At 45.0% G+C, this 16504-nt stretch overlaps 1 protein-coding gene across 3 annotated transcripts in view; it reads right to left on the bottom strand.

The window, feature by feature from the left end:
- Nucleotides 1–16187, bottom strand: part of arhgef10la (Rho guanine nucleotide exchange factor (GEF) 10-like a) — a 62068-nt gene extending 45881 nt beyond the window's left edge. For 2 of the 3 annotated variants that reach the window (XR_005097953.1, XM_037251392.1), the window contains exons 1-11: nucleotides 15888–16187; nucleotides 9536–9784; nucleotides 8488–8515; nucleotides 5737–5831; nucleotides 4570–4641; nucleotides 4359–4489; nucleotides 3401–3496; nucleotides 2306–2414; nucleotides 1712–1812; nucleotides 1517–1594; nucleotides 323–502 (exon numbers count right to left, since the gene is read on the bottom strand). Coding sequence is in view for 2 of the 3 variants with exons in the window: in XM_037251392.1 (XP_037107287.1) it covers nucleotides 323–502; nucleotides 1517–1594; nucleotides 1712–1812; nucleotides 2306–2414; nucleotides 3401–3496; nucleotides 4359–4489; nucleotides 4570–4641; nucleotides 5737–5831; nucleotides 8488–8515; nucleotides 9536–9779 (1134 nt within the window). In the remaining variant the exon portion in view is untranslated. The remainder of the gene's footprint in view (nucleotides 1–322; nucleotides 503–1516; nucleotides 1595–1711; nucleotides 1813–2305; nucleotides 2415–3400; nucleotides 3497–4358; nucleotides 4490–4569; nucleotides 4642–5736; nucleotides 5832–8487; nucleotides 8516–9535; nucleotides 9785–15887) is intronic. The other variant, XM_037251393.1, reaches the window with a different exon arrangement.
- Between the last annotated feature and the right edge of the window lie 317 nt (nucleotides 16188–16504).

Raw genomic sequence — 16504 nt, 5'->3', positions numbered from 1 at the left:
CCCTGTTTTGGTTAGCAACAGGGATGCTGTATGAGAGTCAGATAGTGACTCAGCTCAAACTTTAGGCATCGATACCATTTGTGCTCATTCGGGTGGAGGGTCACTGAAGCCAGCCATGCATTAAGTCAAGAAATTGTTGACATCATGCTCTGTGAAAGGCACAAATATAACTACCAAATGTTTCAACCATCCTCCTTGATAGAAGCAACTAACTCTCAGTTCTGAGATCTTCATGTTGCACACTCAGAGATCACTAATTGGAGATTCAAACGCCAGATCTCAAAACTGTACTGCCAACGGAAAGACAGCTTCTCATACTGACCGAGGCGACGAACAAGTCTCCGATTTTCTCGCAGCTGTCCCATTCGGCCACGCGCGACGCCAACGCGATCTGGAACATGGAATGGCAATGGGTGATCTCCCGGACTCTGTAGAATATGGGCCGGATCTTGCGAGGACTCAGGATGCGAGGCTCGGCTTCCAGCAGAGGTTTGTGGTAGTCCTACACACACAGAGTAGTAAGTGAAATCAGTCAGTCTGCGATGCTCATCTATGTGAAGACACCCATCACGTTCATGTTTCCCTCCAATCGGGGAACGTGGTGGCCATCGGGAATTCCGGGAGATTCCCAAGTGACTGATCTATCGAACTTGGCATCAAATATACAAGCGCCTAAATGTGTGTGTGGCCCATTAGTTTAGCGAACGGAAGCAAAGAGTTGTGACTCTTCTACTGAACAAACAAGATGAGGAGAAAAGTGAAGCTGAGTGATTTCAACTTGTTTCGAAGTAAAAAGGTGAGCGAGGCGTGAGGACTCACTGAGATGTTGCTAAAGCCTCCGAGAAGGAGCCTGCTGGCACATGTCTTCAAGTGGACGTGTGCCAGGTGGTCGCTTTCTTTGTTTTCGTCTGCACCCCCCCCCTCCCGGAAAAATCCATCCAGCAGTGAAGAACGTCACAACCTTCAGTGTCTAATTGGGCTTGTGGACAAGCCGCCTTTTACCACTCGACTGGACGCTGTGACAAGACAGACATTTTTCCAGCGAGCTGCACATTGCAAAGCGTCCCATCTGGCTGTGTTGTTTGTTTGTCCCGCGTGAACAATCACTCATAAAGCTGTCACGGGATTGTCTCGTGTTTGATTTCTATTGTGCGAGGTGCCGGCTATCATGAACAACTGTCAAGAGGAGCGATTGTGTTAGTTGTAGGACACGAGCACATAAGCTCCCAGGTGATCGAATGTGCTATGGACTTTTTTTTTTTTTTATTTGACTCCGTATATTATTTCTAGTCGTTCTGTTTATTTCTTCTGCACGAGGCGGCGGTCGTAATTAATAACAAGTGAGAGGAGGGACTGCATTAATAGCACGTGTGCGTGCCCATGGCTGAATGAAATTTTTGATCTCGCACTACTGTTCAAGGTGGCGGTAATGACGAATAACTGGCAAGAGGAGCGATCCCATTAATCACATGACAGGTCTCGGTTGCATGTGGCGGTGGAGAGGCCCCCTGCTCACCTGCAGGATCCTCCGCAGGGACTCCAGGTAGCTGCGCTCGCTCTGGATGATGGAGCCGAGAATGTGGCGCCTGACAACCTGCAAAGACAACAGCTGACGCTTTAAGAGGATGAGATGGCGCTGCGGGTTACGGATGCTAGCGCATTTCACCGTGCGGCGGCAGGTAGAGGAGGATGATAGTTTTAAAATCGTAACCTGGTGGCTGGTCAGGCCCTCCGGCATGGCGCTCAGCTGCGGCGGCGGATGCGTCACGTCCGATATCACCACATCGAGGTAGCCCGCGTCGTCCTCTTCAACTGTCGCCACAAAGACACAAGTGGGGGAAAAAAGATAAGCAACAGACTTAACTGAAAGCCTCCAAAATATAATATATATATATATATATAATAATCTTAATGCATATGATTATTTCCAATTTATTAAAATATAATTTTCCTTAATATTTGTGAGGGTGACTATTAAGAGAAAAAGGATTTTAAATGTTCTCGCCCACTTTTGGACCTTTGTGTGTCTTCGTTCGTGAATTTTCAACTTTAAATCAATACAACCCGCAAAAAGCAGTACCAGGAGGTTTAATCCAAACAGGCTTAATTTAAAGTCTGATAAAGTGTTCAACCTTGTCTTTTAACTTGTATAAATAGTTAATGATAAAGGATTTAAAAGGTCACCTGAATGGTTAATAAAGAAAAACGATGGGCCCCAACAAGACTAGAGGGCTCCCGAATAGTGAACAGCTAAAAGCTACTAGCCAAGGCTAAAGCTCAAAAGAAAGATATTTAAGTAGGTTACCGACGGTGTCTTTCCGGTGAAGGAAGGAGACTTTGCGCATAACGGCCATTCTGGTCTTTTCAAGTCCATCCTTGGTGTTGCTTCTGGCCGCCTTCATGAGCTGCTGCACCTGGTTGGGGGTGCAAGGGGAGGGGGTCATCAGAGCTCTGTCATTGGCTCCATGGCCTACTAACAGGACGTGATCATGGTGGGAATCTCGACATCTGCGGCTCCCCCGCGAGTCCTAATCAGACGGGTGAACGTGATGATGGCGGTGCAGGGAGAGTCACGTCTGAGGACGAGTGTGTCAGAGTCCACCCCTGAGCCCGGCAACCCGACCCCGCGTGGGGCCCAGAATACACTGCGCATCACATCATTGTCATATTTTTAGATGACACGCCAGGACAAGTAGGTCGTGCATTAAAAGATTGTTAGAAAGCGGTTAGAAAATGCCCCCAAAAAAATAGAGCATTCAACAATGACATTTTCATAGTTAACGCTACAATAGGATGAGTTGCAAGCACAAGCAGCTGAAATAAAGGGGAGCGCGCTCTGCCTCTCCAAATATGCACCACTCTAAGAGTGGTGTCAAGAATGAATTAGCCAACACTCAAGTTATAATTATTTCTACAATTCAACTTTCAGGTATTAGTCTTCTTACATCATCAACTCGCTACTGGATGGATTTCCTGCTGATTATTTATTTTGTTCATAGTGGCTTACTTGTACTAAACTGTCCACTATTGGTTTGGAGGACCAATCCAGATCAGGGAAGCGTGATACTTGCAAACTAAATAGAGCAAGTCATTGTAAGTTAGCAAGATCGGTGCCAAACTTTTTAACAATATTGTGCCCCCGGCTATTTGGCACAAGCTTTTACAGATATTTTGGCTTTAAAAAACAAAAACCACATATGGCAGATGCTTGGAATGGTAGCCAGCATGCATTTTGAACCAACTAGCAGTTATCACTTCAATTGTCGAATTACACACTCATTTCTTAGAACTACAATAGACATGACAAAGACAAGGTCTCTGTGACGTCCAGGAAAGGATGAGTATGGCCCGAGAGACAGCAGAGCCTGTTGGCAAACACGTAAACACACATTGGAGATACCTTGATGTCATAGTTGTGCTTGCCAGACAGCTTGATAGCCAGCTCACGCTTGGTCCGGGCGCAGCGCTCCCTCAGTCGCCGCACTTCGGGGGACAGCTACAGGTGAGGCAAGGGGGTGGCGAGTCAGCGTTAAGGAAAAACAATGGGGAGGCAGCCGGAAAAAAGAGGGCAAAGGAGCAGCGACGCAAATGATCAAAGCGAACCAAAACAGGAGTCAGAAGAGTGACAAGGAGTGAAAGCAGGGAGCAGTTAATGTGTTTCGGGGAGTTTGATTTATGAGACCCGTCAAAAAGGGTCAAGTGTGAAAGTAAAAGAAAAATCAAGCCCCGCAGTTCCACAGTGGGAAAGGGAAAAAAAAAAAAAGGAAAGGGGAAAAAAAAACTTAATTGGGTGAAACAAATTAAAAGCAATGTGTTATGGAACTACAAAAGCTAATAGTTAATGTTTCCTCAGTAATTACTCCAGCATTCCTTCTTAAAGTCAGCTCCTCGGCAGACTGAAAAGTGCACAGACTTTCCCAAAGGCCGCCGCACTTTAATTACCTGAGCAAGTCATTCTGTGTCTACATATATCACGCTTTTGTTTCACCCTCTTCGCGCTGCCATCGATTGAGCGTCCTTTGAATAACAAACTCTTGCACGCAGATGGGGTAAAAAAAAAAAAAGCATAACCTCACTCATATTAGTACAGATTACATAGAGCACAGGCCCGACGGTGAGATGTGGCCACAGCGCCATCCAGTGGATGAAAGAGGAACATATGTCGTTGGGACATGTTTTTAAATTGGCAAAATTCACCAAACACCGGCCCAAAAAAACAATCACAACTTAGAAAGTCACTTAAAAAACAAAGATGAGTCCCCAACACTATCAACATCGCAGAATTGGTTGAGGGGACGTCTGAAAAACTCCCAGCAACAGCTCGGGCTGCTTGGCAGATGTAACAGAGTGTAATTTACCTTGCTGCGTGTCGGCATTTTGCTCTCGCCGTCCGACTGCTCGTCGTAGCTCTCAAACTCGCTGGAGCTCCATCCGGTGCCTGCGCTGGATGGAGCGCACGAGTCCCGCTGAACGTCCTCGTAGAGCGTATCTACGGACCGCACACCCATGGTATCAAAAACAAAAATCCCACATGAGGTTCCAGGTGGGTCGGGCACATCTTGCACGCACCTTCATCGGGGGAGAGGGGTTCCTCGCACGGTACGTCGTCATAGATGACGTCAACCTCGACCTCACGTGTGGCTGGTGGAGAAATGTATGCATATTACGATTAAGTGACAATTTCACCTCAGAAAATGTTTTAAAACAATTTGCTCTTAAAAATACATGCAAATGTGTTGTGATGAAAGTACGTGAGCAGTGATTCTTTTGTGACCTACTACTCTCACCACTATCAAGGGAAAAAAAAAAAAAAAATTGTCGCACGTTGCAAGGCGTCTTACTCTCGTCATTACGAGCCAAATTTAGCCCGCTAAGCATTCATCGATTTGTCATTTGTCTGCGTGGCTTTTCTCCTGAGCCGTCCAACAGACGTAATCATTGTTTTCTATTTATCTGATTAGAAAAGTCTATTCCTTCACGGATTACTCAGCCGATTTCCAAAGCAGCTCCCCGCAAAAAAGCAACTGTTTTTCTTACCAAAGACAAAAGAGGATTACCGACACGAACGCCCGTTTGTGCTGCCGGGGGAAAACAACGACTGCAGCTATCGAGTGTGAGCCTTCAAAGCATTTGGAGGGAAAATGGCTCTTGCACGAAGCAGGGAATTTAAGTCAAAAGCTTTAGAAATTACAATCACGCTCGATGCAACCTAAAAACCCTGAACACAGGAATCTGCTCAATACTGTAAAAGAAAAATATTTTAAAAAAAATTATGTGAACTCAAGCACAAAGTGTTGCTAATGTTGTAGCCTGGAAGTATACAGCAGACCAACAACAGTCGGCTAAAATGAATTTGATGGTCATGAAAATACCGATTTGTATTGGAATTCTCCTTTCCAAGGCAACTTTTTCTTTGCGGTTGTCTTGCGCAGAAATGTTTTGCAATTGATCCTCACCCCGTCGTAATCGGATTGGGCTCAGGTTTGCGCGGTGACAGAGGATTACGTAGTTTGATAGAAGCCACTGCCTATTTCTGGCTGGGGAAATCAATCAAGTGTGAGAAGCGCTGCCTCCATTTAAGATCAAGCTCCCCTGCCGCCCGCGTCACCGCGTTGTCGCCCGCAGCCGCTTTAACAATCCAAGCCAAATGTCGGAATGAACTCGATTCCTGAGGTGAGCTCGGCTTTAATCTACGGCGGCGATACTTCCCGTTGTCAAAGTCATTCCGACGCGTACCTTCGGGCGTGTCCCCGGAGCTTTCCTTCTCTGTTTCCGCATGGCCGCCTCCCAAATCCCGCTCCAGCTTTATTGGCTCGACTGCTGCAAGGACCCTGCGAGATGCCACAACATCAGCACAGTGAGGCCAACAGTAAAAAAAAACAACAAGAGATTGACTCCCCTCAAAAATGTTTACAGTATAATTAATATTAAATATTATTCGTTTAATCGGCCGATATTAGTTTTTGGGCAAAACCAGACCAATTTTTAACCAATTATTAACTGTTTTCTAAACACATCACAACATAGGAGAAATACGTTCCTGTTTAAACTCAAACACTGCCTGTCTGCAGATCGGGGAGCTTATGGAGGAGGGGGCGTGAGAATCTCTCGGCCAATGCAAATATCGCCGACTCTGGCCCAAAGTGGATGTGAAATCCCTCAGACTTCCATCTGTTTTTCTTAAGCCCGCTGCCCTTCCTCCTGTGCTGCCCCCTGGCCTCCAGCAGGGAGTGCTGCACATTTTGGAGGCCTGAGACCGATCAACTGACATCTCCTCCCTTTGAACCACTCCTGCAATGGAGTGCAAACAGAGGTGGCAAAAGTACTCACACGCTCCACTTAAAGGGGACGTCTAAGTGATTTTTTTTTTTTAAATTACGTACAAAGCTCATTACGACTCGACAGTAGATAAATATGAGGTGACAGGAGGTGATCATTTGGGCTTTGTGAGCTTTGCTGAAACTATCGTGTAATATCCACCTGCGTAAAATGAATGATTCAAATCCTTTACTTTAGGGAAAGTAACCAAGTACAAACTGAAAGATACTTGAGTAGAAACGTAAAAATGAATTTTCACTGTCATTATCCATTCTCCCATTCTCCAAAATTACTTCTTCATGGCACCTACCAGCTAATTCTTTTGCTTATGCAGCACATGGAGCCAAGGTGACGGGAGGGCTTTACGTGAAAGATAAACGCACTTGAAAGGAGCTTCCCGGGAGGAGCGTGAACTAGAAAGAGAGCCAAGGTGGAGATAAAGTGCTGAAAAATAAAGTCGCACTCAGTTGTCATGGTTGCCTCTTGGTGGGCTTCGTGAAGACTGTCAGCGTGTAAAAAAGAAGGAACAAAAGTAAATGTTGGCCTTAAGGAACGAGAGGAGCGCTGCCTTTAGTAACGGCTATATTAAAAAAGGGGGGAGAAGTATATCGACAATAACAAAAGGAAAGTAATGTAATATTTTTCCAAAAAGTGCTGACACTCTTGACACCTCCATGGTGGGAAGTTGCTATTGATAGCTCGCCGTTTTTGGAGCTCAACTTATTGACTGAGGCAAGGCGGAAATTGTGGACTCTGCAGAAATTATTCCTGCACAAGAAATAGGCAGGACCTTGTCGTGACTCCTCACACACACACACACACGCACTTGCACAAACACTGGGCCCTGTGCAGCCCTCGCATTTACATATAGCATAAATTCATCACGTTATGCTCAATTACTAACCCCGAATCATACAACAAACTTTTTGGGCTTTTAGGCACCAAAATTTGGGTCCGCATGGATATACACGCCACTCCTCTATTAATGTCCTGCACAGAACTAGCTTGACTAAATGAAACCAGCAACTCGCTATGTACATTTGAAATTGTAAACAGCAGCGACCAAAATATGCTTTTCTTGGGAAAGAAAAAGAGATGTTGTCTCCGGTTCCAATCATGTTTGTAAACAAAGTCTGTTTCTCGCCTGCTTGACTTGCTCTTCAGTAAAATTCCAAAGGACCAAAATGTGGCACAGCAGCCCCTGTGACCTCACGCTCTTATTAGACACAAGAATGTAAACAGGAAGAAGATTCGCCAAATGAAGCAGCACAAATAAACACAAAATGGGGGCAAAACTGTTCGCTGATTAGGTAGCTCGACAATCTCGCAGGCTAGCTGACATTAGTAAACACTGCGAGAAATAAAATAGGTGAAAAGTTCTAACTAAGTTTTATTTTAATTTTATTGTATTTGATTTTATTGTACCTTTCATTCTTGTATTTTATAATTATTTGGTATTGTACACTATCGCTAATGTTGTTGGGCCACCTGAGAACACGTTGCATGAAATAGAAGCAGGCTCCAGAGACATTTCTTCTCTGTGATGCTCCATAAATCTTCAGGATAATAACAAAGCACACGCTAGCTCGAAATTATTATCTCGTTCAGCACTGTGGACTCACGTTGGATGCCAAACTTGCCGCTGTTTTAGCCACGCCTGGGAAAAAAAACTATTTTCACAATGTTCTGAATTACAAATGACATCAATCCAAAATATATACTACATTTGAACAAAAAGAGAACCAAAGTGTGCACAAAACTGTCTAGGTGGTACCCACCAAAGTGGGAAACAAGACTACACCCAAATCGACTTGCACCTGGGCCAGTTTTCCTAGCACAGGAAAGTCCACAGGAATCCTGTCTCCGAGAGTAAAGGTTTCTGAGCACACTTCCTAGAAGGCCACATTTTGGGGCAACCGGGCCAGGTGGGGGGGGGCAATATGAAGCGACCACGTGAGTCATGGTGATCACAACTCAAATTTAAAGTAATTTAAAGTCATTTAATTCATTGATTTCCTTCTGCCATCCGGCGCGGACACATCACACAAACACACGCTTGCCGTCCGTCGCTCTTCCGTACATACACGTTGCGTCGTGGAAGAGCGACGTCTCTGTACGTCTCGACTTTACCGTGTTAGAAAGCATCTCTGGGATGTGATAGCAACTTACCCGCGAGCTGAATCGGCACCTGGAACATCTGTCAAAAAGAGAAAGACGCATTAATGAAAGCAAGAAGAATGACAACATTGACTGAGTGCGAATGAGTCAACGTGGTTTGTCAGTTTTGTGGCATTGTTGTGTTTCTGGATTATTTGAGCGTTTTGCAGATGTACTCGGGGCTTCGTTTTGGACTTGGTGGTCAAAGTGGCAATGTTAAGCATGATCTGGATAAAAGGATGTAGGCCAGAACCAGATTAATTTGCTTTTTTTGAGGGTCAACACGTGGCCCAGCGGTTGGTCTAGTAAACCAGTTTTGTATCGCTACTCTCACTGCTAGCTTCTCAAAGAACCATCAAAACAAGAAGAAGCACTTATTGCTCATTTTCTCCATTTCCGTGTTGTTGATGTATTTTCAAATTTAGCTCGTCAACAGCTATTTTGACAGCTGTTTTGATGGTCGCGGTGACAACAACTCGGGGGGCCTGAGGCTCGGTGATTACATCACTCATCATTTAAACCAGTGCATGGTCGTGCGAGATCAATTCTCACCGGGGCCTTCCATCTTATGAGACTGCAATGATGTCAGCCATCTGGTTTTGATTTGCTCTCTTGGCCGAAACATGTGCAACATTGGCTATGCGCGGGAGGCCAAAGCATCCCCAAGAGGTGTTCTGTGTTGCTAAGTGATTGCGGCCGCTTATTTCGAGTCGGGTCGTAAAGCGGGACCAGGGTCGGACATGTGCGACTTTACTGCGTCCGACAAAGATAACGGCGGGTTAAACTAGTGTCACGAGGCGTAAACGTGGGTGATTTGAAAAGGGGAGCCGTACTCTTCTTCTTACATAACAGGGGCCCCATTACACTTGATTAGAATTCCCCCTTGCGTCATCAAACTCACGACACAAAACAGGAAAATGCGAAACAGAATGACTGTTTGTGCCAGGAATCAAACGGTACAAAATTCCGAAGGTTCATATTTTGTCAAACACTTGGAAGAGAGTCAACAGGAGCCAAGCCCTCTCTGGAAGGTCCGAAATGCCGGTAAGGAATGTCTCACCTTCCTTGCCGCCGCTTCCTTCCTGTGGCGTGACGTCTTTGACGTCCCGCGGCGCGTCCTCGCACGTCTTAAGGACTTCCGGACCTGACAATTGAAGCTGGTGGCCGGCAACCCCTCGACCGTCCCCGGGGGGCTTTTCCTCGTCCTCGCTGTCGTCAAAAACAAACTCCTCGCCTTCCTCCTCCTCCTCCTCCTCCACCTCCTTGTCCTGCTTTGGCGGTTGCTGAGACAAGGCGGTGGACATGGCTCCTAAAGAAGACATTTAGGAAGATCAAACGTTGGAAGCCATTTTTACCTTGGTCAGCACAAAAAGAAATGACTGAGAGTGGATGGTTTGGATGGACGCACACCACTGAAATATTACTCTGCAAAAAAAAAACTGGCATTATGGCGCAAGCCTCATTAAAACGACACAATTAGGCCTTATATTCCAAAGACTCGGTGCCTTGGCAGATTTTCACTGCGGAAGGAAATGTTCACCGTCACCATTGCGGGCAGCGAAACAGGAAGAAAACTATTATTTCTATCATTCGTGATAAGACTTAACTGGGTAGAGGGAATGAGGCAGACAGATTGCGGGGGCCGGAATGTCCTAAGCTTCTTAACAAAATCATATATAATGCCTTTGAGATAAAATGGCCTATTAAAAACATTACACAACTGCCAGCGAGATATTGATGCAGAAGCTTTGGGGCCAGTAAATCCAAGCAAAATGCGGAAGCAGTAAGAGTAGAAAAAGAGCAAAACTGGTGTGACATATGGTGGTTAGCAAGTCTGTCTGCTAAATCAAAAGGTCTGAAGGCGGCTTAGAGGCGGATTAATTAAGACGTGTGTGTGTGTGTGTGTGTGTCCCCCCCGCGGCCACAGCGTCCGACCACGCCGTCCATCGGTCGAAAGGAATTGTTACTTCTGTGGGCAGTAAAATATAGGAAATGTGCCTGGACTGCTTTTACAGTTCGAGCCCTCCACTTACAGTATGTTTGCTTTTGCTACAACAAAAATGTTCAAGGGTCAGCGTGAACTGCTGCGTGATTAGTCGATAAAAAAATAGACAGGGTGTGCCAAACAAATCATGACGCATTTCGTTTCATTTTAAAAAATTCTCATAATATGATGATGTTGGAATTTAAAGAAAATTAAAGAAAAAATGTTTTAAAAAAAATAAAGAAAAATTAAATTTAAAAAAATGTGAAGACATTTGAAAATATATATTTACACAAAGAAATCATGACGCATTGTTTCATTTAAAACAATTCTCTTAATATGATGTTGGAATTTAAAGAAAATCAAAGATTTTTTTTTAAAATAGATATTAAATTAAAAAGAAATTTGAAGACATTTAAAAATATATACATTTAAAGTAAATGAGGGTAATAAAAGAATAGGACTGGTTTTTTTTGTTTTCTCTTCCATTTTAAAACTTGAGAATGGGTCAATTTGGCTCACCACATCATGGGATGCTTAACTACAGTAACTAGTTTAGGAGGTGCTAAAGGACACTGGAACATTGACCCCAATGGCAATGAAATCACGATCCTTCAACAAAGCAGCACATAAATCAAGGCTTGTGATTAAATCGTACTTTTGGGCTGCAGTTTACAGTTTCAAGATACACAGGCTAATTGTTTCTCGGCTCTACAAAACAGTGATTTTATGCGACAACCTCTCTGCTCATGTTAACATAGTGAGACCGTCACATCTGCTTTGCATTTTAATCAGCGCCTCCCTTGCCCACACATTCTCGGGCTCCAGCAGCCCAGAACGACGTGTCGATTGTCCAAAATTAAAAAAAAAAAAAAAAGGTTGTCGTCAGCACTTACTGTTTCATCTAAATGTTTGTCACCATCTCATGACGGCCCTCGTAACATCCCACCATTGCTTTTCGACGATGCCGTTTTTGAATTCAATCAATTGAAAGCCGACGAAGCAAAGAGTGCAAGTGCCTTCAAAAATGTTTTCTGTTTACAAGCAGAGGAGATTCCACGGCTGTTCTCATCCTCCGGTTTTGTCCAGCCGGCCCGCTCGCTGCCCCCAGCCAGCAACAATGAGCCTTCTGTGGGGAGAAAACCTCGGGTGGGCCTGCAGCAAAGCATTGTTTCTTCACTCGTCACCGCGCTTGCTCATTAGCTCACAGGTCATTTGGGCCACGGCTGCGAGCTGTGTGCTTTGACGCTTCTCGTGTCAAAGTAGAAGGACACTTCCTGTTCGTGGGACAACGGCTGAAAGAAAAGTCCAAAATAAAAGCATAACCAGCTTTTGGCTTGGGGGGGTGGAGGATGGAAGACTTCAATCCTTACAAATATGACCAAATATGTAATGTAGTTGCGGGTAGACCGCTACAGGTAGTCTGTTTCCTGAACACTGCCCATGAGCAAGGCTTTTCTCGCTGAAATTCAAATACAGGGTCCGGCAAAATGATCTGACACATTTGTAGGTTTAATAAAATGCAAATAAATTAAAGAAACAAAATCGTTTTTCTATTTTCGAAAAGTACATACGTATAATGCCATTTTGTTTTGTAAGGTTTCATTTTTGAATAATGTTATTTTGGTCTTACCGCTGCCACATTTTCTGGAGTTCTGGCAGTGCGAGGTCGGCCGGTTGATTTTCGTTTCAATGCTGATCCACTGGCTCTGAAGTTCGTAACAAGATCGTGTTTCTAACAGGTACAGGATCATGTCTACCAAGTTGTGTTGCGGTTACAGATTCGTTCTGGATAAACGTTCCCACAATGAAAGCGCGATGCTCACCCGTCCAATTCATGTTAGCAACTGAAACGAATCAAAATAACATTATTCAAAAGCGAAACGAAAATGAAATAAAACGAAACACAATGGCATTCTATGTACTTTTCGAAAATGAAAAGAAATATTTTTGTTTCTTTGCATTTTATTAAACCTACAAATGTGTCAGATCATTTTGCCGGACCCTGTAGTATACTGCAGTCCATGCAATTTACAATGTCTGGCTTTCAGACTGGTTTAACAATTATTTGACTGACTAAAATATTAGTGTGGTAGCCCACATCTCAGAATAGCGTGATGTCATGTGGTGTTCCACAGGGGACGGATGACGAACGGATGGACAGACGGACAGATGACTTTAGTTCAGTACTTCCCGAGTATACAACTTGGACCAAGAAAAATATCACCTAGGAGCTAGAATGTCACAGGAACATTGTAGCTTGGTTGCCATAGCGACCAGGAATGAACCCAAGCTGAAGTCTGACCAGACCTTGGAGGTGAATATTAAATAATCGTAAAAAGTTAAATAAACGGCAGCCCTGAGTACGTCTACTTATCTACAGAATCAATCTAGCTAGCCAGCCAGCTAACTTGGGGTCTCTTCATTTTATGGGTCAAGGCATCCTTGAGGTTCCTTGACTGCTTTCATCTCTGATTTACACAATGCAGTCAGTTTGGCTTTTGACGACGAGCTCTGGCATGTTCTCGCAACCCGAGTCTCGCTGACTAATTTCTGGATGACAAACCGCCTTAGCCTGCAGTGGAATGCGCGTGAGGTGTGACTGCTGTTATGGATATGTTTGCATTGAAAAGCAACAGAACAACTGACGCCTTCCAGTCCAATTCAGTCTGCAAACAGGCTTATTTTTGCAAACGTATAGTTTTCTCTGGCAAGTGGCACGTAAAAATTTAGATTTTGTGATTACTTCCCCATATTAATGTTGCAATAGCAAAAATCCATGAGTGATTGACACGACTTGATGCACAAAAAAAAATAGGTGTTAAAATTCATCCAGGTTCTCGGTTAGGCTTGAAGAACCAACCTGACAGGTAGTCCGTGCAGATTTTGTGGGATGAAAGGCTTTTGGATGAGTCATAAAAGGACTCCAGTTTGGACAAAACAAAGAGGCCGGGAGTGAACAGAGAAAATGCTATTCTTCTTCTTGTAAGATGACATAATGCAGATGAAACTGACTCCTACACACCCATCTCTTGACCTACATACAAAAAAAAAATCCCCCCACTGTTGAGCAAAGGTGGTAATAGGTGGAGTGACCAATGAACTGTAGCAACTGGAGCAGGATTACCAAATGGACCAAAGCGTTCGAAAGTAGTGGCAACGCCGATTGCAACGATGCCATTGCCGGTAGCAACACGAGCCTGGTTGAAAGCAGCAGTTTACTGGGCCGCTTGAAATACGTGAGGAGCACTTAAGACTTTGCAAACAACTGTAAATCTGCCACCAGACGCACAAAAAAGCGAGAGTGCAGCAAGTGACCGTAAAAGTCTTGTCTAAGAACAAATGAGAGCACGGAACAAAACACAAGCGGGGGGGGATCAGAGACGAGGAAATGCAACTTTTTAGACTTTACTCGGGGCAAGCGATTACGCAAGACGAGGCTCCAAAAACGCTGCCAGGAGCTGATGATCCTGCAGCGTTTCCTTCCGCTTTGTCTGAAGACTTCCTATCTTGAAAAAGATCATTTAGCAATCGCCGGGTCCTTGAGGACGGGCCCAAAATGTCTTTGGTTGGCAGTCCAAGACTCAATAACCTGAGTGGGAGGCTACTGGAGCTCACAGACTCCCGAGAACATTGACACACAACGCCTGTTGCATAAAATAACCCTGAGTCACGACGAGTGAATTGAGACTCATTGGAAACGCTTGGAAGATCATAGAGAGTAAACAAAGCAGGATATGGTTTTGGTCTAGAGATAACAAATGCTGAGAGACATCAAATCATGGCAACCCCCGGGTAAGGTGAAAACATGCCCTCTTCTGATTGGACGCTCCGAATAGTCAACACAAACAAACCATATGAGGCAAGTTAAATCAATATCCTCATTATACATAATTGTTATCAAACAAAATTATCACTTGTATTGCCTACAATTTTTCATCTAGGAAAGACTTTTTGAAATTTGGCATTTGTTTGTTCCTAATTCAAAAAGCATGTTTGGTGAAGGCGTGTTCCGATGACTTTGGTGTGGACGAGCAAACCCGCTCAACAACAGAGTTGGGACAAACTGCAAAAAAAAAAAAAACCTGTAAGCTCGCTCAACAGAATTGGGACAAACTGCAAAAAAGGAGCCCGGGCACGCTCTCCTGCCATCCATCAGGAAGTCTTCCAGACCAGAGGCTCAGTGTTCCCTTTCCTTGTTGTGCAGCGGGCACACATCCCCGTTGTGCAATATTTCCCAGCCGGGTGCTGTTGTCAAGCGAACCTTCCAGCCTCTCAATGGAGGCCTTTGCGTGCGTGTGCGGGCTTCCGGGGTGCCTGAATGGATTGGGCTAAAATCTGTGACTAAGAAGACAACAATGTCATACAGTGAGCCCGTTCACCCCCAGCGCCCCCCCACTCCCTTCAAGATGGAGGAAATGTAAATTCTTCCTCTTTCATTTCCCAGCCCGGGACCCCCAAAGACACAGCGTGACGTCCGTCTCCAGAGGGGAAGCTCTCAATTCCTTAGCTTTTGTTGCGCACTGAAGACATTTAGGTTTCAGATCAAAAGATGAATGAAAGTTTAGAGTAACAGCTTTTACTTTGTGACTCAAAACAGAACAGCTTTAGTTTGAAGCCACCACTTTTCAAGTTTTGCAACAAGTGACTGCTAGTTGCCTTTAAAATCAATTGCACAAATATTTCATTTCCTTAAGCAAACATGAAGAGCAAAGAGTTGTCTGTGGGAGAAAAGGAAACCATTTTGAAGCTGAGAAGAAGAGGGAAAAGCCATAAGAGCTATTTGCACAAACAGCATAGCAAATATTGACCTTTCGATGGGAAACCCAAATGTTTTCAGGACTAAACGACAAAGGTGTTGACCTTGCCCTTGCACTGCATGTGACCTGAGACTGGCCGGCGACCAGTCCAGCTTGTGGAGGGAGCACTTCTCTCGCCAGCAGCAAGCTGGGACAGACACACATTGTCACTGTCATGTAGAATCAGCTGCATTATTCATTTTGTTTGTAATTAAACATGGTATGATTATAGACAGTGAGGTATTTACACTTTACCAATAGCATTGATTTCCTCAATACGTGATTGGCCAACATGCATGTTCTGTTCAGAGGAGACCGAAACTGCCGCCTAAGAATGAAAGCATGCATGTCTATTTGTGCCCCGTGATTGGCTGGCGACCAGTACAGGGTGCAACCCGCGCCTCGCCCAAAGAAATTGAATGGACTACAAGGGCATCTCCGAGTAGTGCAAGGCAGGCAGGCCTTGTTGAAAGGCGTCAAGCCACCACAAGTCTCATCCCCCTCTCATGGATGGAACGTTACCCCCAAACTGAGGCCCTTGGACCCCAAGTCTCCACCGAGCCAGTGTACTCCCACCCCCATCAATGATTCCCTGCTGCCTCTACAAAATGCAAAGGAAAAAGGCTCACCTCTTCGTCCTCTGGCTTGCTTTATTCCTGCTAAACGTCCATCAAAATGCAACTTCTCATCATTGGCGGTTCCTTGTTTGGCGTCCTGCTGGCACGTTGTCCTCGCTCGTACGTCACCTCGCTAGCCGGCTACGGTTGTGCGTCGTCGCGCCTCTCTCCGCAAAGCCCTCGCCGCCCTTTCAACGGCGCTTTCGCCCCCGCTTCCATCCCTTTCTGTCCTTTCTTTGCTCCCACCTTCGGCGACCCTGCGCTGTTGCCCAGACAGCCGCACAAAAGCTCCGCTACTGAGGGAGAGCTCTCCCGCGACGCCGGCCAATGGCGAGGCAGGTCAAAACCACGCAAGTGGCCAATGGGAGGCGTCGGGGTAGGGGTTTGGACCAATCGTGACAGAGGTTGAGGGGGCAAAGAAGGCGGGTGGAAAGGAATTATGGCCAATCAGATTTGGCGGCCACTTCCGGGTTTCGCTTCACATTTATTAAGTTTTGGGGTAGTAGTAGTTAAAATTCAACCATAGAGAAGCGAAAGTAAAGATTTTATTGCCAGCGTTTGATTTATCTTACCATAAGTCTATGTGCATTATTTTCCCATGACTTTTGTGTTGTCACTGTGGCCTAATA

This window comes from Syngnathus acus, chromosome 5, assembly GCF_901709675.1.
Source record: "Syngnathus acus chromosome 5, fSynAcu1.2, whole genome shotgun sequence".
Classification (NCBI taxonomy): domain Eukaryota; kingdom Metazoa; phylum Chordata; class Actinopteri; order Syngnathiformes; family Syngnathidae; genus Syngnathus; species Syngnathus acus.
Note: the sequence above shows the minus strand (reverse complement) of the source record. Positions and strands in the feature narration are given on the sequence as shown.